Below are 22,216 nucleotides of genomic sequence, written 5' to 3'. Positions count from 1 at the left end.
TATGATAGTTAGAGCCAGGATAGCCAAGGTGCCGTTTATTGTTTAAATGTTGTAAATGCATTGTTAAAGGTTTGCCGAACCTTTTTTTACAAAGGATTTACAACAATTGAACAATGAGCGGCACCTTGGCTATCCTACATCTAATGATAGTTACCGTTAGTATCAATGGTGGCTCGTGAGAATTCCCAACGGGAGGGCTGCAGAGATGAATCAGGCTGTTGATATTACCGGTGATCAAATGCAAACAAAAATAGCATGTATTTGTACTAAACTAGTAAGGTTGTAGCCCAGCAACCCATATAAATGACAAAAATATCATGCATATTTACTAAACTGGGAGGCTGCAGCCCCGTAGCCCATATAGACGAGCCGCCACTGATTATTATGATGGACTTTTCGGCTGCCAGATGTTCCGTTATAGAGATTTTAGTGACTTTGTGACCAGTAATCACCGAACCAACACCGTTGAGGCAGTGCTGGTTTTAGGGGGGGGAGGGGCTGGATCGGGCTATGCCCGAGGGCGCCAAATAAGTTAGGGCGCCACTCGATGCTCCATAAGCGCTTTAAAATTAAAATTAGAGTGCCAAAGGCCCTACTTTTGTACTCGGCAAATTCTATTCAAACAATCTACTGGAAAAAGCCAATCTTCAAATTAAGCTCACCGCGAATTCAAAATCTGATATTATTGGCAATGAACTTATCAATTTAAAAGCCTTTCACTCGTTGTATTAAATTTTATAAAACAGCACAATTTACAAGAATTATATCCAAACATTTGGGTTTCTATGCTTTTGCTGACACTGCCTGAAACTGTAGCAAGGTCCCAAGGCCGGGGAAAAAGGAGGATGGTAATCCAGTTTTTTTATAATTTTTTTCAAAGGGTGTTTAAAAAAAATTGCCCGAGGGCGCCATTGGGTGTAAGGCCGGCACTGCTAATGCACCACAATGGCCTAGATCAGAGCATCGTAACCTGTGCACCGCTCTAAAATTCAAAATTAGAGCGCCAAAAGCCATACAAAATTTTAGATTAGAGCTCTAAAGGCGAAATTGCCCGAGGGCGCCATTGGGTGTAAGGCCGGCACTGCGTTGAGGGATAGTACGCGATGTGCTATATTCCTACAGCTCCATCAATCGAAAGCGAAATATTATACTAACGAAAACTCGAGTGCCGAGTGTATTTGCGATTTTTGTGGCAACGATTGTCGTGCGCACGATCGCAATTTGCACAATAATCCGTTTACCCAGGATAGGATGTTAGAACTTTAGTTAAAAACATTCATGTTGGTAGCCATTATACTACGGCGGGCAATTCGTCGTGAGCCGTGACGTCGAACGACTTGAAGTGAACATATGTACTTGTGATACGATACGATTGGGTAGCACATACACAAGTCACTAGTCACTAGTCACTAGTCACTAGTCGTACTCTTTAAGCAGGATGAGGACTAACGCCCGAGCCCAGCTCAGCTCCAGCGAAGACGAGGCGGCTGACAATTCAGGGGCGATTTGTCCCTCCTCGCCGCTGAGCACGATCGCCATCAACCTGGCCACCGTCATCTCGCGCTGCCACTTCACGCTCTACAGGATAGAGACGGACCAGGAGGGCCAGCCCTTTTCCCAGTCCCACTTTCCTCGGCCAGCCTCGGTCTCCTCTTCCTTCTCGCCCTCGCCCTCCACCTCGTCGAGACCCAACCGGCCGCGGACGCAAGTCCAGGTCATCAGACAACACCTCTCTTTCTTAGCAGGTAGCGAACTTTTTCAAATCTCCACTCGACTCGGTATTCAATACTCGTCTCTCATTGGTCGCTTCCATTCTCACACATGCTCGTTTCAATTCGGATATCTTTTTCGATGTATGTTTTATGTTGCCGTTTCAGACTTGAAGACAAATCTGAATGCTGAACAAGTCGAAGCCGTCAGACAGGTCATCCACATCTCGAGGGGTGCTGCCGAAGCTGTGGCTACAGGTTGTTGTTGCATTTCGGCAACCTATTGTACTTTGTTACGTTCAAACTATGAAGATAAGTCAATGTATAGTAGCAATTTGTTTCAATAATAATGTTATTGAAATTCGCATTAATAAATGTTGAATTTAATTTCGAAATATAATATAAATTCAGTCGGCAAATTTGTTTCTTATAAACATTGTTGTTTTTGTTATATAATTTGCTTTGCAAAGTACTGGGGTCATTTTTAAGTAAGAATATTTATTGAAAACTATAACTTCTATTATTAAAAACTAACATAAATCATTAATTTTCTTTATAAAATTCTACACAGAACTGGTCATTCAATATTGCGTTTTATCACTGGACCACATATTGTTAATCGAATAAAAAAGTCCTTCGGCAGATGCATATGTTCTAGTAAACAATGACAATATTTGCCTAATGTACCAATATTTTCGTTGGAGACATCATTTTCGTTGAAGGCTTTGTATATTTAAATCCATCTATTCCATAAAAAAAAAGTATACTGGTTTTATCTCTTACCAGGGCAGATAATCAACAGACCAGTACTGTACTGGTAAAAACAGTATGAATGGTCATCTTAACAATCATTTTTGCCATAAAATGATAACTGTAACTCAAACTTCTTGTTATTACATTGAAAATGTACATATGTATCTTAAATTTTTTCATTATGTAATTCCCATTATGATCGTTGTTGTTTTTGTTATATAATTTGCTTTGCAAAGTACTGGGGTCATTTTTAAGTAAGAATAAGGTGATTATTTATTGAAAACTATAACTTCTATTATTAAAAACTAACATAAATCATTAATTTTCTTTATAAAATTCTACACAGAACTGGTCATTCAATATTGCGTTTTATCACTGGACCACATATTGTTCATCGAAGAAAAAAGTCCTTCGGCAGATGCATATGTTTTTAGTACACAAAGACAATATTTGACTAATTTACCAATATTTTTGTAGGAGACATCATTTTCGTTAAAGGCTTTGTATATTTAAATCCATCTATTATATAAAAAAGTATACTGGTTTTATCTCACGACTTACCAGGACAGATACTCAACAAACCTGTACTGTACTGGTAAAAACAGCATGATAGTCACCTTAAGAATCACTTTTGCCATAAAATGATAACTGTAACTCAAAATCCTTGTTATTACATTGAAAATGTACATATCTTAAATTTTTTCATTATGTAATTCCCATTATGATCGTTGTTGCTATTGTTGCATAGGGGTGGGTGGAGGATCCAAGTAAAAGGCCAAAGTCGTTTCACAGCATTTATTGGTGATTAAGGAGATACGCACGCTGGCAGTGCTCCGCTCAGAATGTCTTCATATGGTCAAAGTACCTCCTTATAAAGGACAGGTCGCTCAAGGCATTGTAGGGCTATACCACGACTTGTACCATATGAAACTAGGTCGATGATATTTCCCTCATCGAACTCAATCTGTACAAATGACATCATCGTGTCCTGTTCTCGTACACGAAAGTCAGCCGTGGCCGAAATACTTCGTTCAGCTTACCCATAAAGGCGATTCGACTCGCTCCAGATACGCTATCACGAGTACACGGGAAATCCCAAGGAGCTACGCTACTACGCATCAAATATCGAACACAAAGGAAGACCTCGACCCCGTTGGAATCTTGCAGAACGCGATCTCACCAGCCCAGCTACACGTTGCTCAAGCAACACCTTTATAAACCAGCGCATCGTCCCCAGATGCCAGTGAGCTTCAGGAACTCGACATGACTCGTTCCAGCGAATCACCTACCTAATTTGCTGTACATACAAATACACCTGTGTCAATCGAGTAATAAAGATCCTCTTCAAAATACAACTGAATTTCCATAGGCCGGGAAACGGCCCAAACCTTTAATCCGCCCTATAACTGGTGACCCCGACGTGATCTTTAACCCGCCCTATAGCATCTTCGACGTCCGGTTACTTCCCTATTGTTTATGCATGTACCCGGATATGTATTCCCACGACACTCAGTCCCACGCTACCGGTCACTTCTGAGAAGGGAGCTTACTGCCGCTTACTACGCCAATTCGGTGGCCATTGTTTAGCCTACTTGAACTTAGTCTGGAGATAATCCTTGAAACCAATTATAACGGTCACACAGTCTTTGGGGTGCTACTCGGCCTAATCCGATTGCACTTACTCGGCGGTGTACGTAACACTATTATCAAATTGAAGTTGCACAATTTAAATATACATGTGTAATTAAATAATACCAATACGGTTGAGAATTCTTCCATTGTGAATTTTTCCGATCCTTTTTATCTATGTATGTATTTGTATTTATGAATATGTTAATTTTTAATACGTTAGATATTATTTATAATTGTGAATTCAATGTTTTTTCAGAGCATCTAGAAAGCCACATATATTTTTCACGCTTGGGCAGATCAATCGACCGATGCCTTTCAACCAAGTCATCAGAAGCCGTCACACAAAGCCAAACTTTCGCAACGTTCGACAATCAGGTGTTGCACGAAGTTGCAATACTGCATTACCTGATCAGAAGCGGTCACGACGAAATTGCCATAGCTTTAGTCGAAGTATGGTACAAGAACAGCGCTTCATTCAATCAAACTATCAGCGACAAACTATTATAAATTCCATTTTTGGTATTCAGGAGGCCAAATTAGACAACGATGTAATTTATAACAAGCTTCTGGAGCTGCGTCAAATATTGAGATCACTCAAATTTTACGATCCAAATCCAGCCTTCGAATGGGTACATAAACAAGAAGACGCTGCCGAGCATTCGGAATTGCTGTTCAGACTTCACAAGTATGACTTATTTTGGCTATTTAATTAATATTATACATTCCATATTGACACATTGATATTTTAAGGGTAGTATTCCGACAAATGGCTTTGAGTGCAGGTGGTGAAGCAGCCGTGGATTACGCTCAAGAGCATTTCCCACCCTATGCTGACTCTCATCGAACAGGTTCTGTTTTACATATATTTATTTACAGTGCCGGTTTTAGGGGGGGGGCGACGCCCGAGGGCGCCAAATAAGTTAGGGCGCCATACGATGCGCCAAAGGCGCTCTAAAATTTAAAATTAGAGCGCCAAAAGCCATACAAAATTTTAGATTAGAGCGTTAAGGGGGCTGTACACCCGAAACCTTAATTTTGTTACCGTTCCTTTCTTCGATATATATATTGAGTGTATGTATATATTGAGTGAATGCGACAATATATATCAATATATATATTGAGTGAATGCGACAGTTGCGCTTCGACCAGATAAAACGTATTTTAAATTGACAAAATCGAGGTTTCGTATTCTCCTATTTTCTTCTCCAAAACTGTAGCAATTTTAAAAAAAATTTCATCATCGGTATGAGAAAGATACTTTCTGTGCATTTATCGGTGTATTTTTTTTTAAATCGACCGTTAAATAAGCACGCTGGACTCGTTTCGTGGGTGTAAAAAAAGGCGATTTTATAGATGTTTGGCGGCTCCTAGCTCCTATAAAAAATAATTAATCAAAAAAATAAAACCATAGATGCACCCCAATGGTGGATATTCATAGCATATTAAAAAATAATTTCTCTAGTGCCATAATTGAGGAAGGGAGAAGTATAGTACGTTTGTATGGACAAGGCGCTGCTGTCCAGCTCTCCTAAGAGGGCTGGACACCAACGCCTTGTCCATACAAACGTATGACACTTCTCTCTTCCTCAATTATGGCACTAGAGAAATTATTTTTTAATATGTTATGGATGGTTACCTGACAACTCGTTCACAGATTTTCCGTAAACCGAGGATACGCTCCAGGCATTATGTATACGGCCATCTCTTTCACAGACCGTCTGTTATCGGTGAACAGACGGTCTGTGAAAGAGATGGCTGCATACGTAATGGCATAGTAAACGAGATCTTGGTGAACAGACGGGGTGAGAAAGAGATGGCCGTATACGTAATGCCTGGAGCGCATCCTCGGTTTACGGAAAATCTGTGAACGAGTTGTCGTGTCACCGTTATGGATACAGTGCCGGTTTTAGGGGGGGGCTGGGTCGGGCGGTGCCCGAGGGCGCCAAATAAGTTAGGGCGCCGCTCAATGCTCCATAAGCGCTTTAAAATTAAAATTAGAGCGCCAAAGGCCCTACATTTGTACTCGGCAAATTCTATTCAAACAATCTACTGGAAAAAGCCAATCTTCAAATTAAGCTCAACGCGAATTCAAAATCTGATATTATTGGCAATGAACTTATCAATTTAAAAGCCTTTCACTCATTGTATTAAATTTTATAAAACAGCACAATTTACAAGAATTATATCCAAACATTTGGGTTTCTATGCTCTTGCTGACACTGCCTGAAACTGTAGCAAGGTCCCAAGGCCGGGGAAAATGGAGGATGGTAATCCAGTTTTTTTATAATTTTTTTCAAAGGGTGTTTAGAAAAAATTGCCCGAGGGCGCCATTGGGTGTAAGGCCGGCACTGCTAATGCGCCACAATGGCCTAGATCAAAGCATCGTAACCTGTGCACCGCGGTAATATGTGTTCCCCGAACAACACTTCGGCCTAATGCGTGCGAGTGAGATCGCGTGTGAGGGAGAAAACCGATGTTAGTTAGTGTTTTGTCCCTATGCATATACGGAATAACTAGCGACTGCCGATGAAGACTGCATATGTATGTACGTACGTAGCTGACAAACTCTACGAGTCGTAAACAATATAGCCGCGAATATCCAGAGGTTACGATGCTCTGGTCTAGATAATAAAACAAGAGGGGGAGAAAAACAAAAAATTAATACATATATAGAACAGAAACTGGTCTTCAAAAGGTCTGGCCAGCAGAAACCAGTGGGTTTTGAACCCGTGACCACTCTGTTCAAAGCATTATATGCTAACCACTGGTCTATTCTGCTGGTTATAATTTTTAATCGATGATATCATTGTACGATTTTAACAAACTTTTTTTGCTTTAATTCCAGAGATTACAGAAGTAATGGCGTCTTTAGTTAGCGATGATAGAACACTACCTCCCAACTACATATGGACTAAGAAAGATATGGATCTATGGCGTAGTGTAAAAGAAGCTCTCTTACAAGGAATATGTAAATCTTTGAAACTTCAACCCAAATGGTATACATATATTACATACGAACAGATTGGAATAAGACTTGTAATAATGTAATCAACATTAAATATTTGTACGTTTGTAGCCATTTGAGAAATATCATAGACATAGGCTGCAAAGTATTGCCTAGAGTATTAGAAATACAAGAGATAATGACAGAATCAAATATGCCCACGCCTTGGTATATGCACGGTGAATTACCGGTGTGTTTATTTCCTCCTCGTGTATTATTTAACGTGTTTCCTTGGAATTTACATATATGTTTTGAAGCAGGTCGAATGTGTCAACTTTTTTCATTCTACTTTGATTTGTCCCATATTGAGGGAAGAATGCTCGGAAGAAAATCCTCCCGTACGTTTGAGTTGCGGTCACGTAATTTCCAAAATTGCTATGGAAAGACTGGCTAATATTCGCAGGTGTTGAATTTGTCGTTGCCGATTTGCGTTCAATGCATTGTCATTATTTAATTGATTCCGCTTAGTTCCAGGATAAAATGCCCGTACTGCCCGGCGTACTCGGAAATGGACTCAATCAAAAGAATATATATTTAAATCTGACATATTTACATACACATTTAATATATAGTGACATTTTTTTCTCTTTATTAACAAAAATGACTTTGTAATATATATAATACATAAATATATATATTTATAATACAATAAACAGTCTTTGTCAAATTATTACTGGGATAGGTAAAATATATTTTTAAATCTATTTCCTATACAAAAATAATAAAATCACATCAATTTTGCATTAAAAATAAGTTAAACACGTCTATTTAAAATGGAAGCCTTTCAGAAGTCAAACTCTCAGTGTGTGTTAGCTCTAGTGATTCTGCGACGAGACGTCCCGGGACTTTTTAGCTGTCTCGAGTCCCGAGACTTTAAACAAAAACATCACGGCACTCGAAACCTTCTAATTTAAAATGTGCGGTAATATATTTTACATTTTATTTGTTGAAAATAATATTCTTATGGTTGCAACTACTGTTTTATAATACATTTAGCTGTAACATAAGTATTGTAGCAGAAAAATTATCAATGTCTCTAATTATTCCAGCGAAGATTCCACTGAAGAAAGTGACTGCGAAACTAGGAATCATGTAGTGAGTTTGAAACCAAGCTTATATGATACTCTTACGGATACCGATAAGCTTATATGATGCAAAATTATTAAATTGTTCACAAAAGTTTAAAAAATATGTAAAATGTGAATTTGGTATTGAGCTTATTACTATACAAGATAGAACGATTTTTAAAATTACAAAATTGCATTAAAAAATCATTAATTGACTTGAATATGAGCCATATTTGAAACGAATTGAATATTAGCGAATTAAAAACTATTTTTGAAGTACTCAAATGTATTAAAAAATACGCCTTTTTAATTAAATTTGGTAAATTATCACTTTGGTTTTCTATCACACACAATAGCTTTGTTAACATTATATATTTCGAAAAAGCCGAGACTTCAGAATCACTAGTTGGCTCAAAATAATTACTACAATAGTTAGCACAAATTTGACTAATGAATCTTGAAAGTATCTTTGGACATATCATCCAGGTCCATTAAAAATAACTACATACATATAAAATATGTACCTTCTAGGGTTCTAAAATCGAGACATTTATAAAAAGTAGATCTAAGCTTAACGATTGAAAGTATAGATCACCAAGTTCTCAATTCCAGTCTCAGTTATGACTGAAATTATAAAATTGCTTATTCGAATCTACATACATACACGCACATACATCCATCGTTTGCTTTCCTAGTGTTCATTTAATAATTTAAATCGTATCATAAAACTTTCAATACACATATTAAAATATTCGAGTCTTATTCGAGTAGTACAAAAATGAAACACTAAAGGGAGACTGAGTGTAAAATGGACCGAACACAGTCATCGGTTCAGATTGGATGGATTTTGCGATATCGTCGAAGATGTTGAAGACACCGAAGGAGACGCTTTGTTCCCACTGGATGGATTTGTCGGTGCCGGTACAGTTCCGGTTGCATTCGCCGGGTTCACTATGCGAGCGTACACTTGTCGACCACCCACATTGCTCCCTATGAATCGAAAAGCCTTTATATATCTCAATTTTTACTCGTTTATAGAATGAATTACATATAGCAGAACGTGAAATTTACCCCTGGCTATTGAATGATGAACCGGTAATAATTTGAGGCCGTGCAGACGAGTTCCACCGGTTAGAAGCACTCGTCCAGCTCCAGGATTTCCCACACTCTAAATATCAAATGGAAAATAAGATTTAATTCAATATATTTTTTTTTAATATAATTTGACGTTTGTATATAAATATTTTAAATACCTGATGCAGTCTTATTGGAGCAGTTTGAAGTTTAAGAGCGTTACTGAGAATAACACCGCTACTGCCCTAGGAAGCATATGTAAAAGAACGATTATTAGGGACTAGTATTTTATTTTAATTATAATATTTTCATGTTTCATTTTAGCGCATACATACATACATGGAACATTCAGTTTTAGCATCTAAATATTTTTTTGCATATAATTTTCACAATAAAAATTTTAATATATAATTTTAATAAAAATTATACCTATTTCATTACCAATGATTCAATAAATTGGGTTATATTTGGAAGATGGCTATTATTTATTATTATTTACTGACAGTTTCATACATTGGCAAGAAAAGCCGATCTCAATAAAATCGTTCAAGTCGAAGTCGGAATTGGAGTCGGAGTCAGAGACAAAGCATAAGGTATGTGTCGGAGTTGGTAAATTTTTAAGCGACTCCACAGCCCTGACTTATAACAAAATGTTAAAAATATGGGTCTATTAACTGTTTGCCCGCGGCCGTCTTCTATGGAAGCTTTGCGCGACAAGTCTGTAGCGCAGCTGTCTTCCATAGAATTTCTGAACTTTGCACGGGATTTTGAGCTTTATATGCGCCTATTTCAACTGTTTTAAGGTTCAAAATTGGTTGAATATATTACTGAGAGTTGAATGCCATCTATTCAATTTGCCTAAAATGAATATATACCAGTCAAAATTAGTTTTTTGTGGAACCATACTGAAACCTCGTTTATGTGACGTCACGTCTGTTGAACAATGGCGACGATACGTCTCAATTGTATGAAGAATGATTATTTGACAATTAAGCTAAAACTACGAGATATATTATCTATTTTATAGTTTAAAATAATACTTTGTGTTAATTAACATATCTGGTTACTTGAGTAAATATTAAAATCTGTATTTAAGGTCGAAAACTCGATTGCCAAATTCGCGAAAAAGGTGCCGCGTAGGTTCGCTATATTTATTGCCGCGGGCAAAGGGTTAACGATTACTGTCAAAAAATTCAAGATCACTTTAATACCAAACAAACTTATCCATAAAAACTTAAGGCAATAAAAATGGAATTGAATTTTAACCACCTGTACAGGATTATTTGGTGTTTGTAACCGAAGAGTAGGTCCTAAAAGTGTTCCAGATCCTGCTACACGCACCATTTGTCCTCCTTGTAAGTAAAAAACACAATCAATACATTCCAATATACGAAGTATGTACATATTTATAAGAATATATATATATTATACCTATGTTGCTCAGAAGTAAAGTGTGTTGAGCAGTCGAAACTGCTGGTCTTGGACCAGTTGTTTTTTGTTCAACACCTCCAGCAACATTGATAGTTCCACCGCTGACTGTTGAGCCTGAAGTCTAAAACCGAACAAATTAAATCTTACTGAATCTATGTGAATTTATAATAAGGATTTAAAAAACATCAACACAACCTGCAAGAGAATATTCGGCGATTTGTTCGGAGTGCTCGTTTGCAATAGTAACGGCTTGCCTTGCAGTTGCCCGAAGCTCAATCCGGACAGTCTCAATCCAGTAGTCGGAGAGCCTGTCAAGATTTTAGCTACCAACGGCGAAGACTGTCTCTGAGCTTGCGATCGAATGGACGCCTCGTGGATGGGCCGTGGCTGTCCGACCAGTTGCACGGATTGACCGCCCAACTGAACAGTCTGTCCGCCAATTTGAACCGTCTGCCCACCTAGTTGAACGGTCTGCCCGGTCAGTTGCACAGTCTGACCGGTCAACTGCACCGTCTGCCCGGTCAGCTGAACGGTTTGCCCCGACGGCAGTTGTACCGTCTGTCCGGTCAGTTGCATGGTCTGAGTGACCGGCGGGGCCGACTTGGCCGCCGGAGCGGTCGTAATCGTGGAAGACATAGACGGAGACGACATTTTCTGCGTGGAGTTTATCGTGTGCAGAAGTTGATCGTGCGACATCGGCTGTCCGTGTTGTCTTTGATGTCTCATCAGAGATTCCAACAATCGTCTCTGCTGAACGGGTGTGAGTGCTCCTGGAAATATGACGGTTAGTAATAAACTGAATATACACATCAAAGGAAAACACATCATGCACGAAAACCAACCAGTCGTTTGTCCGGCCGGCCTTTGGACGACTACTTTAGTTTGAGCAGCGGCTCGTGAACTCGCTACACTTGCTATAAATCAAATAGTGTTTTAGTGTATGAATTGGAAATATGATCGAACTGATAATTTATGACATTTACTCGGTGGTGGTGTAGACGGCTGCAGAGCTCGTGGGCTTATGAGAGACTTTCCAGACGTGGTTGACGATGATAAAACACGAACCATACTCCGCGATGAATTGGATTGAGCGGTGTTCGGATTTCTTTTTATCGTTTGTTGCTATTGAAATGAAAAATAGATTGTTCAAGAAGAATATTCATCAACTTTGCTATGATATATTGAATTGATAACTCACTGCTGACGAAAGTGTGGGCGTTCGTGGTTGTAAAATTGAAGTACCGGACATTACGGAAACCACGTTTATCTGAAAAGCAATTTATTTTAATATTTTATAACTGTTATATGCACATATGTAAATCTGTAAGGTCTGTTTGAACCTATTTCCAGCTTTTATGATCCTACAAGAATTTTAAATATGTACATACAATATACTACTTTTTAAGATGATTTATCTCGAATGTTACAGTCAAGTTGGTAAGCAACCTGTTTTAATACAAAATTAAGGTCTATTTATACTATCCAGTAGCTCATGGCTACAGCACAGCACAGCAGCTCATGTTAAAGACAGTTTCTATTCATATAGCCAGCAGCATGGCTCCGGGTTCGATCTTGTGAGTTGATCTCGATTGAAAAGAATTTATTCGGAGTATATCTATAATGCTGCTGGTCAGACTTGGATATTTGTGAATCCAGGTCGATCGTTTCCTATCAGAATTTGCCAATTTTTCTGATTTCATTGTTGAAACGGTTCCTCCAGATTTAATGCCGTCACGCGTATTGGGTGCCGATACGCGTGACAGTGCCGCGACACGGGCAAATGTATGAAATCACGTGCCGGCGAACTTTGAGATATAACATAATAACTCAAGCATTTGCGAGAGAAATGGGGAGGGAAAGCCAATTTTGCAGGAATCGTTTCAATGAAAATCAGAAAAATTGGCAAACTCTCATAGGAAACGACCAACCTGTTCAGAAACCAAGGTCTGGCCAGCAGCAACCAGTGTGACTCGGACTCGTAACCACACTGACCATAGCAAGATATACTAACCACTAGTCCACTAGTGGTTACGCGCTGTGCTAGTATGAATAAACCTTTAAACGACAAGACTTTTATAATTTCAACCTTGTCTTGAAGTTGCATCTGCAGTGTCGTCGTCGGCATCGGAGTCGACAATACAGGACTTGGATTAATTACAGGCGTCGGAACCACCGATACATCTGGACCTTCGACATCGACATTGACATCCTCGGTATCTACTTCTTCATCTGCAACTGCAGTAGTCGAAACTACCACCTCTGTAGGATTCGGCGTTTTGTTTGCGACGGGTTTGACGGGTCGAGACGATTTAGATTTGGATGTCGTTACGTTCCGTTTCTGTTGAACTCCAGCTGTAGATTTGGTTTTACTTTGCACTTGCGTTTCAGCGTGCAATCTTTCAAACTCCTCTTCCGTTCTGAAAATAATTTAATAATAATTTAATTCAACATCATATACATACATATAATAAAGTGTAGATTATGTTATAGTCACCTTTCGCTGTGTAGATAAACCCACATTTTACGCGCAGGCAAGTAGTGTACACAAGGATCGGGAGCTCCGTGCATTCGATCCAAAGCTCCACTAACGGCAGCTTGCAACGCTTGCTCGCCAGCATCAGGTACTAAGTATTGGGATCGTCTGAAAATTGAAGAAATACGTCATAAAACCGGTTAAATGGTTATTAACGAAATATTGGTTACTAACCTAAGTAGTGCTGTAATATGAGCTCGAGTTCCTTCACCGCCGGGAAGACAAGCAACTGCATCTCTCACCAGTGCTAGGAGAGTCACGTGCCGAGGACGTGTAGGTGTCAACAGACAATGACCCCTCGCTCCACGACCAGTCCCGGCTCCAGGCTCATCACATCCATACACTCCCTAATATAATAATATATTTAATATCTGGCAAACTCGGTCATTGGATAACTTGAGAAATATATACATGTACATACCTTCAAAGGTCCGACGACAACTTGACCTCTAGGTAGATGATAAGTGAACGCACGATGTGGACGTTGGAATCGTACTACTTCTTGCGTACGAAATGCTTCCAATTCCTCGTTAGAAACTTGCCAACGACTGTTCCATCTGCGAATAAAAATTTACAACTTTTACCATTTCATTACCCGATACAAAGTAGAATTAACGGTGTTCGAACTTTCTGCAAAATGTAAACACATTTTTAAACCATGAAAGCTTGATCGATACTACCGATACTGGTTTACCATCTCTAACTGTCTGATTGCGCGTTCGCGCCAAAATGGCTTCAACGTATGAATAAGACCCATCGACTAATAAACTCTCTGTATAAGTATTCGGCGGTTTTGTTCAGTGCTTCATTCGGACCCGACTTGTCGACAGAACAACAATAAAAAACCTCATTATACTACAACTCCTGCGTCTTTTACACGTCCACGCTACAATATTTTGTATATATGCGACGGGTAGCGTCAGCGTCAGATGCATTGCGCGGGAGCGTACACACATCTAAAGACACACACACACACACATTCATTCAACATTTCGATGTGGGCCAACGAGGAGCGTTTAAGAGGGATGTATACCCAAAACCTCAATTTTGTTACCGTTCCTTTCTTCGATATATATATTGAGTGAATGCGACAATATATATCAATAAATATATTGAGTGAATGCGACAGTTGTGCTTCGACCAGATAAAACGTATTTTAAATTGACAAAATCGAGGTTTCGTATTCTCCTATTTTCTCCCCCAAAACTGGACCAATTTTTAAAAAAATTTCATCATCGGTATGAGAAAGATACTTTCTGTGCATCTATTGGCGTATTTTTTTTTTAAATCGACCGTTAAATAAGCACGCTGGACTCGTTTCGTGGGTGTAAAAAAGAGGCGATTTTATAAATGTTTGGCGGCTCCTGGCTCATATAAAAAATAATTAATCAAAAAAATAAAACGATAGATGCACCCCAATGGTGGATATCCATAGCATATTAAAAAATAATTTCTCTAGTGCCATAATTGAGGAAGGGAGAAGTATAGTACGTTTGTATGGACAAGGCGCTGCTGTCCAGCCCTCTTAATGAGCGCTCGACTTTTTATTACTATTGAAATAATACGCGCGCATGCCTATCAATTATCTTACACTATATTTATGTATATATGTAATATCGCTATTCTGTGTGTCTGTCTGTTTGCGATAGCGCTCGCCGTACTACATATAATAGTCGTTTCGATTCGACATATGTACTTCTTCTTCCTTTTTATTCCTCTCCTCGTAGGAGGTTGGATATCATGATATATATCTTCGTTGGATATCATGGTTGTCTTGCTTTGTACATTGTTCGGACTTCCATGTTGCTAATTTCATGATTGACCCGGAGATTCTTAGCACCCTCTGACCATCTAAGGCCTGCCGGGGACTGAGGGCCGAGGCTTTTGTCAATCATGATATTTACTTGGAACATTTAATGTGGTGGTTTTCCGTTGCCTTCCACATCCATATGTACATATGACATATGTACGTCATAGCTAAAACACTGCCAACAAAATGTACGAACATAATAACAGATCAAGAAAAAGCTTCTATATATACTGTTTGCTGCCAATGTTTCCTGTAGGAAAAATAGTCTCAGATAATTTAGCACCATCTATTAAAATTAATAACCCATGCGATGATATTTCATCGGGCACATGACAGACACAACAGGCAACAGACAGGCAACAGACACAACACTAGTATGTAGATAAAAGTGAATATTAAAAGAAAATTAGGGTCAATTTGTACAATACCCACTTGGAATTAAGTTGTGAACCGAGTCCTTCGACGGTTTCCAGGAACAATAACGGGCTTCGAACAGTGGATGGAGTAATAGCCGGAGCCGTCTGCCGTTGAGACAGCCATAACGTGCACAGAGGCATTAATAACGCGTCCGAATCACGTCCAGCACCAATCCACTGATAAACCTGTACAGTTTCCAAGCGCGAAATTAATCATGTGCGTCTACACAATTCTAATTTAAGATGTTTACTCGTAGATATTCACCTGAGTCAATGGTTTGTATTGCAAATAAGGCACATAGTCCTCGGGTTGAAACGTCGTATCGCCGGTTAAAAAGCATACGGCCGACGGTAGCGCTTTAACCCAATCTTCAACGCCTGAATACATGTATCAGAAATTTCGGTTTAGAAAGTTCACCATAAACTTATATTATATTTTTCAAATTGACATGTATGTATACTGACTTGAATACCAATGATTGAGGGGTGCTATTGGATTTTGTCTCCAATTTCTGACGCGTCCTTCTAAAGCCGATAGAGGTAAGCAATGCTTCGGAGTGCTGCATACAAGATCGCGAATAACCGACAAAAAGCATGCGTGTGTCGCTTGAACCAATTGCAGCCCAGCTTCCTCGTCGACGGCTAAATGATTCCATATAAATTGACTGACATCTTCCACGTTTGATTAAATACGTAATGAAAACAAAAAAATTACCTGTATTTTCTGGAACATTTTCTATTTTTATTGAAACGGGACTAGAAGGGGGTAAATTCGAACTCAAAGCCTGTATGGAAACTGACGGAGTTGTGATAATTGGTTTGACGTTTTCTTCATCGGATGTACTATCGCTAGTGGTGAATAATGACTGAGATGTATTCCTAGGTTTTTTTGCATTACGATGCGGTTTCGCTACTGCCTGTATTCCGTTAGAATTTATGTGAATTTCTTCCTTTATAAAATTATATCCGGTGCGACTTTTGACCGATCCCAACGTGATACCGGCCGTATATAGCTCTGAATGATTCTGAAAAAAAAAATTGCTCGATTAATGATAAATTTAAACAATGTATATGAAATATGCACCGAATTAAACTCACCGGATGAAGCGTTTTTCTCTGTCTGTGTATCGCTAGAGCTTTTCTCTTCCATTCGTCATTATAAGTTATCACGCTATGCATAAGATCGGGCCTCTCACCGAGAGTGGATATTATTGTTGGCAATCCATTCTAAAATGCGATATATTATGTTTCAGAAAACGTTAATTTCACATTATTTATTTGTATGCAATATGAACTGATACCTGAATTCGGTAAGAATGTTGTTTTTTTAATAGCTTTGGTGACGGACCTTCTGGATAGATTTCATCTTCTGAAATGCCATCACTATCTCCGAGTATTTCTCGACGAATAGATGCGAGTTCCTAAAATTATAATTTAATATAATAGAATTTCATTATGATGAGAAGCACTCCAATGTTAACGATTAATATATGCAATTGTGCAACTGATTAATTGTATTACAAACAAACAATATTGAAGTTTAGTTTTCAATATTTTATTTTATATCAATTAATCACGCACACTCGCCTAATAGATTGTCGAAAGCGACGAGTGTGCTAAACAGATTAAGAACAGAAGAAAAAGACATTAAAAATCCTTACAATAAATAAAAATATAACAGACAATTCAACAGTTATTACTATTAACTGCTCTAGTTGGTCGCGACTCCTGTAACTGAGGAAGCGGTGCAGCGAATGAAAAGAGATATGATAAATATCAATGGCACCATCCAGTGAATTTAAGAAACTGATGCCTCGAGGAATGGGAGAATTAAAATATGCCACAGTTCTTGCCATAGGAATATGAGATAGAGGACGATAGCGGGTCCAGAACAAACTCTCTGGAATATGAAGGCCAATCTCTAGATATAGAAATATAGAAAACAAGAACTTGATGAGGGCAACATTCCCAATAAGATGGGAAAGGGAGATAAAGTGATTCAGAAATTGAAATGTGAAAGAAGTTTATATAGTGGTGATCTGAATGGGGGCAAGGAATGAAACATTAGTCAAATTAAATGAAAAAAGTCGGAATAATTTAGGATTATAGGATGTAGAATATTTCCAGACGTATGTGGGTTATCTATTGAATTGTGATTTTATTTATTTAAATAGGCACACATACAGAATAAAATATAAAAAGAAAGTTGTATAGTGAGACAAAAAATAATAATAAACACAAATAGAAATATAATATTCCATTTATAGTGAGCACCACATGGTAATATAAAAAAGTAAAATTACAAAAACATCAAGATTTAAAAAAAAGAAATAGATAAAGTAAAAAAGAAAGACAATGAAGGTGAAGAAGCAAATCAACCACAGATTATTTTCTTCACCTTTGTCCTAAAACTACTAAAAGAGTCACTAAAGAGGTCGGGACAATCATCTAAGCTATCGTAAATACGACATATACGAACGATTGCACTATTGAAAGAAGTGTTGCTTTCACAAATTGGTGGATAACAAAAGATTTGTACATCTGGTGAATCGGACATTAATTAATCTCATTTAAAACAGATGTGTCCAGAGAACCATTAGCAATCTTGTATAAAATTAACAAATCAGAAACCCATCTGCTCTAAGACAAACTTGCAATATGGAAAAAAGAAAGTCTGTCATTATAAGATGGTAACAGTTTTTTAAGACCAGTCTTATGGGATATCTGGGGCGCAAAAAACGTTTCTGAATTGTCTCTAAATGCTCAATGTGAGTTTGGTAATAAGGAGACCATATGATTGAGGCATACTCCATATTACTACGAACCAAACTGTAATAAGGTTTGGGTACCCGAGAGGCCCTTTTCTGTATGAAAACACTACTCCAAAGATGCAGAGAAGTCCGTAAACCGGTGTACATCTGCTTTATAGACTTTGAAAAGGCCTTTGACCGTGTCCAACACGCTCGCCTGATGGAAACATTAAAAAATATTGGCCTGGATGACAGAGATGTCAGATTGCTACGAAATATTTATTGGAATCAGACTGCAGTAGTATGTGTCGATGATCAATTCACTGATGAGATTCCTATAGAACGGGGCGTCAGGCAAGGATGCATCCTATCACCTACTCTTTTTAACACCTACACCGAATCCATCTTCCACGATGCTCTCCAAGAGGCGGAGGGCATCAAGGTGGGCGGCGAGACGATCACCAATATAAGATATGCTGATGACACGGCACTAGTCGCTGAAAATTTAGCAGACCTGCAAAGATCTCTAGACCGTGTACATCAAGAAAGCAATCGAAGAGGTCTGCGCATAAATCTAAAGAAGACAAAATTTATGATAGTAGATAGAATGCAAACAGACACCGGGAATCTAACCTTGGATGGAGAGGTGATAGAAAGAGTAAAAAGATTCAAATACCTGGGTACCTGGCTGAATGAAGAGATGGACCCAGATGAAGATTTAAGAATCCGCATCGAGATGGCTAGAACAGCATTTGTAAAAATGAAGGCGGCGCTTACAAACAAGCATCTCAATCTTCATACGCGGTTGAGATTCGCGAAGAGCTACTTCTGGACAGTATTACTACACGGATGTGAGACGTGGACTCTGAAAACCAAGATGATCAGCCGCATTGAAGCTTTTGAGATGTGGGTCTATAGGCGTATGCTGAAGATTCCGTGGACCAAAAAGATATCAAACGAAGCTGTCCTCGGCATGATGGGGAGAGGCAGGGAACTTGTTTCTGTCATCAAGCGGAGAAAGATGGAGTACCTCGGACACATGATACGGGGTCCAAAATACGAATTTCTCCGTTTGATAATCATGGGGAAAATAGAAGGAAAAAAATGGATTGGCAGGAAAAAGTTATCTTGGCTTCGAAACATGCGCATGTGGACCGATATGAGCGCCGAAGAGCTGTTCCGAGCCGCTGAAGACCGATGCGGATATATTCAAATAATCGACGAGGTGGTCGCCAACGTCCGGATGCGGACAAGGCATTAACAAGAAGAAGAAGAAACTGTAATAGAGCAGAATCAGAGTATGGGGATTCTTAAAGGGCTCCGCAACTCGGCAGATAAATCTCAAGAGTTTATAAGATTTAGTGACAATATGATTAATATGTTCACTAAATGATAGTTTGGAATCTATAAGTATACCTAAGTCTCTGGCACAGTTTTTCGCTATATAAGATCTACGTTATCAATATTGTAAGTGAAGTCAATTTTCAGAAAGGTGATGGGAATAAAAGTGGTTGTACCTCAAAATATCTGTACTTGACGGTGGCGTCCAAGAGGGCGGAGGTTCGGTTAGTTTTGGCAGGGGGCGGCGGCGGGGGCGGCGGAGGAGGCGGCGGCAGGGCATTGGCCACGGCCAGGAGTCGCTCTCGAGCGGCCAAGAGAGCGGGCGCCCCCTTGACGGCTCGCCGCCGCCTGCGCCGGGCCGCCCGCCTCGCCCGCAGGCCTCGCGCGGCTCTGTCGAGGCGCGCCATCTCCGGGCGGTAGGCGCCGTCGAGCAGGCGGCGCTCGAAGGTGGCGAGCGGCGAGCCGAAGTGGAAGTTGTCGCGCGCGAACAGCCGCTGCAGCGTGAGCTCCTTCTGGCGGTCGTCGTCGGAGGGGAAGTCGGGCAGAAAGCGGCGCAGGTGGGCGACGGCGGCCTCGCTGAGGGAATCCCACGCCACCTGCGACACCGCCTCGCGGAAGGCGCGCCCCTCGTGGCACAACCTCGCCGGCAGACACAGCCGCTCGCCCAGCAGCGCCGCGCATTCGAACGCCGACTCGCCACCGCCACCGCCGCCGCTGTCCCCCGACGCAGAATCTCCGGAGCCCGAGCCCCCGGAGCCCCCCGATTCCGAGCCCCCCGAATCCGAGCCCCCCGAGCCCCCCGAACCGGACATCGACATCTCCCCTTCCTCTCCTCTCAATGTCTTCGCAGCTGTCACTCAACTGTCAAACATCAAAACACGCACTGCTACCAACGGCATAAACTATCTATTTACACAACTATCACATTTATTGCACAACTTTCTATTTAATTATTTATTTTGGAATTTTTGCAGTTTTAATAAAATATAATTATTCAAAAGATAAACCATTTATAAAAAATTTCACATATAGATCAGTGGTTCTTAACCTGGGTTCGATCGAACCCCAGGGGTTCGGTGAGTCAGTCTCAGGGGTTCGGCGGAAGTCAAGACACACGCCCGACTCATATGATTCGGTACCAATTAAGGTCTGTTCATACTTAACAGCACTGCACGACTCCGTTTCAAATATGTTATTTTATTACATTTCTATTCATATCTACCTACACGTCGCAGTCACGTCACGTTTACAGCAATTTGGCCGAGTGCAAGGCAAAATCGGCTTACTTATACATGAGAGGCCATGACGATACGGCGCAATATTGCTTACGTCGTATTATCGAGTACTTGCAATATGAATGCATACACGTGCATTCGTAGCTACGCGTCAGAATACAAGTCAGCAAAAATGTTTCGACGTTTATCGAACGAAAAATTATGTATAATCGCGCTGTTGTTGGAAGAAGAAGCTCAAGAAGGCAATAAAAAAGCACGGAGGCGTTTTGATGTGCATCCCATGTTAAAAAATAGAAAAACCGAAGGAGAGTTTTGGACACTGTATAAGGAGCTTGTGGATGATGGACAAATTTTTTTTAAATATTTGCGCCGAAACCATGTTGAAAGATTGAACAGCTGTCAACTGTCACTATCGATAATTGGTCCAAAACAGCAAAGCGGCAGACTCATGGCACATAATTCGCGTGTATATTTCCACGATGGCCAAAAAAACGGATACGATACGTTAACGGATGTTGCTGTAAGGTATGAACAGGAAATGTCGGGTACTGCTGTAAGCCTGCCGTTGCGTAAACGAGACGGTTGGTATGAATATACCCATACAAAATGTACCAAAGAATACTTTTCGTACGGCCGGATACCTGCTGAAGTCGGTACGTGCTGACTAGGTATGAACAGACCTTTAAGAAGGATTCTAATTTAGAAGGGTTCGGTGAATGTGCATATGAAACTGGTGGGGTTCAGTACCTCCAACAAGGCTAAGAACCACTGATATAGATAAACAAAAATTAAATATTAAAAATTAACAAAAAGTAATAATAATATTTATAACTAGAGGTAGGATCGGAAGCGTGCTCTTTCCAGGAATTAGGGCACTTTGGGTCTATTTTCCAGGAAATAGAGCAAACTACAAAGCTTAAGTCCAAAATAAAAGTTCATCATAAAAATGAACAATGCTCGGCGAAAATAAACAATGAACGGTACGCTTCCGGTCCCACCTCTATTTATAACAGTAGTACTAATGATAGCAGTAAAATAAGTGTTGTGACCGTTGATGTTAACTGGTGACTTTGGAAAGGAATTGATAAACGAACTAAAATATGGTTATAAGGCGCATTGGGGTTTACCTATAAGGCCTTCCTGGTATAAAATATAATAAAAATATGGGGGCCCACAGAAATTTTTGCACCTTGGCCCTTGGGCCCCGAGCAAAGTAAATCTGCCACATATCGCATTTTTTTTCAATTAGCAGCAGCATACGTTCATCACTGAGCTATACCATTGGATTAAAGTTTTTTTTATTATTTATGTTTCTGATTATTTATTATGAAAGTTCAAAGGTGTAGTAAGTAGCTCAAAATTCTTAATAATTTTTTTACACTTTCACGTGAACTTGTACATTGTTCCAACCATAGAAGTAGAATGCATAGAATCACTCTCAGCCTCCAAAAATGTTGTTAC

General features: G+C 39.6%; 3 protein-coding genes across 3 annotated transcripts in view; 1 reads left to right on the top strand and 2 right to left on the bottom strand.

Moving 5' to 3' along the window:
- LOC143916109 (uncharacterized) overlaps positions 1-22,216 on the bottom strand; it is a 373,187-nt gene that overhangs the window by 307,437 nt on the left and 43,534 nt on the right. The gene's annotated exons all lie outside the window — the stretch shown is intronic.
- LOC143915937 (E3 ubiquitin-protein transferase RMND5B-like) lies at positions 1,439-7,636 on the top strand. The gene is made up of 9 exons (XM_077436757.1): positions 1,439-1,745; positions 1,878-1,967; positions 4,351-4,544; positions 4,622-4,779; positions 4,845-4,942; positions 6,940-7,090; positions 7,171-7,288; positions 7,359-7,501; positions 7,567-7,636. Exons 1-9 carry the CDS (start codon positions 1,439-1,441, stop codon positions 7,634-7,636), a joined length of 1,329 nt encoding a protein of 442 aa, XP_077292883.1.
- Positions 7,666-20,369, bottom strand: LOC143915936 (uncharacterized). Its single transcript, XM_077436756.1, has 21 exons — positions 19,697-20,369; positions 16,731-16,850; positions 16,528-16,656; positions 16,145-16,454; positions 15,895-16,101; positions 15,695-15,807; positions 15,446-15,615; positions 15,317-15,384; positions 13,831-13,975; positions 13,625-13,760; positions 13,378-13,550; positions 13,165-13,311; positions 12,682-13,087; positions 11,869-11,937; positions 11,654-11,792; positions 10,866-11,584; positions 10,671-10,791; positions 10,509-10,591; positions 9,419-9,484; positions 9,237-9,333; positions 7,666-9,155 (listed from the first exon to the last, which is right to left on the bottom strand). The coding sequence occupies exons 1-21, from the start codon at positions 20,336-20,338 to the stop codon at positions 8,989-8,991; spliced, it is 4,227 nt and encodes a 1,408-aa protein (XP_077292882.1). The 5' UTR covers positions 20,339-20,369; the 3' UTR covers positions 7,666-8,988.

Source organism: Arctopsyche grandis, chromosome 8, assembly GCF_051622035.1.
Source record: "Arctopsyche grandis isolate Sample6627 chromosome 8, ASM5162203v2, whole genome shotgun sequence".
NCBI classification, from domain to species: Eukaryota; Metazoa; Arthropoda; class Insecta; order Trichoptera; family Hydropsychidae; genus Arctopsyche; species Arctopsyche grandis.
This window is presented reverse-complemented; position numbering and strand designations above follow the sequence as displayed.

Coding starts and splice junctions, on each gene's coding strand:
- LOC143915937 (XM_077436757.1), top strand. CDS start 1,439: ATGAGGACTAACGCCCGAGCCCAGCTCAGCTCCAGCGAAGACGAGGCG. Junction 1,968..4,350: donor TGCCGAAGCTGTGGCTACAG/GTTGTTGTTGCA, acceptor ATGTTTTTTCAG/AGCATCTAGAAAGCCACATA. Junction 4,943..6,939: donor TGCTGACTCTCATCGAACAG/GTTCTGTTTTAC, acceptor CTTTAATTCCAG/AGATTACAGAAGTAATGGCG.
- LOC143915936 (XM_077436756.1), bottom strand. CDS start 20,338: ATGTCGATGTCCGGTTCGGGGGGCTCGGGGGGCTCGGATTCGGGGGGC. Junction 16,102..16,144: donor AAATGTTCCAGAAAATACAG/GTAATTTTTTTG, acceptor CAAACGTGGAAG/ATGTCAGTCAATTTATATGG. Junction 13,312..13,377: donor CATATTACAGCACTACTTAG/GTTAGTAACCAA, acceptor TTCAATTTTCAG/ACGATCCCAATACTTAGTAC.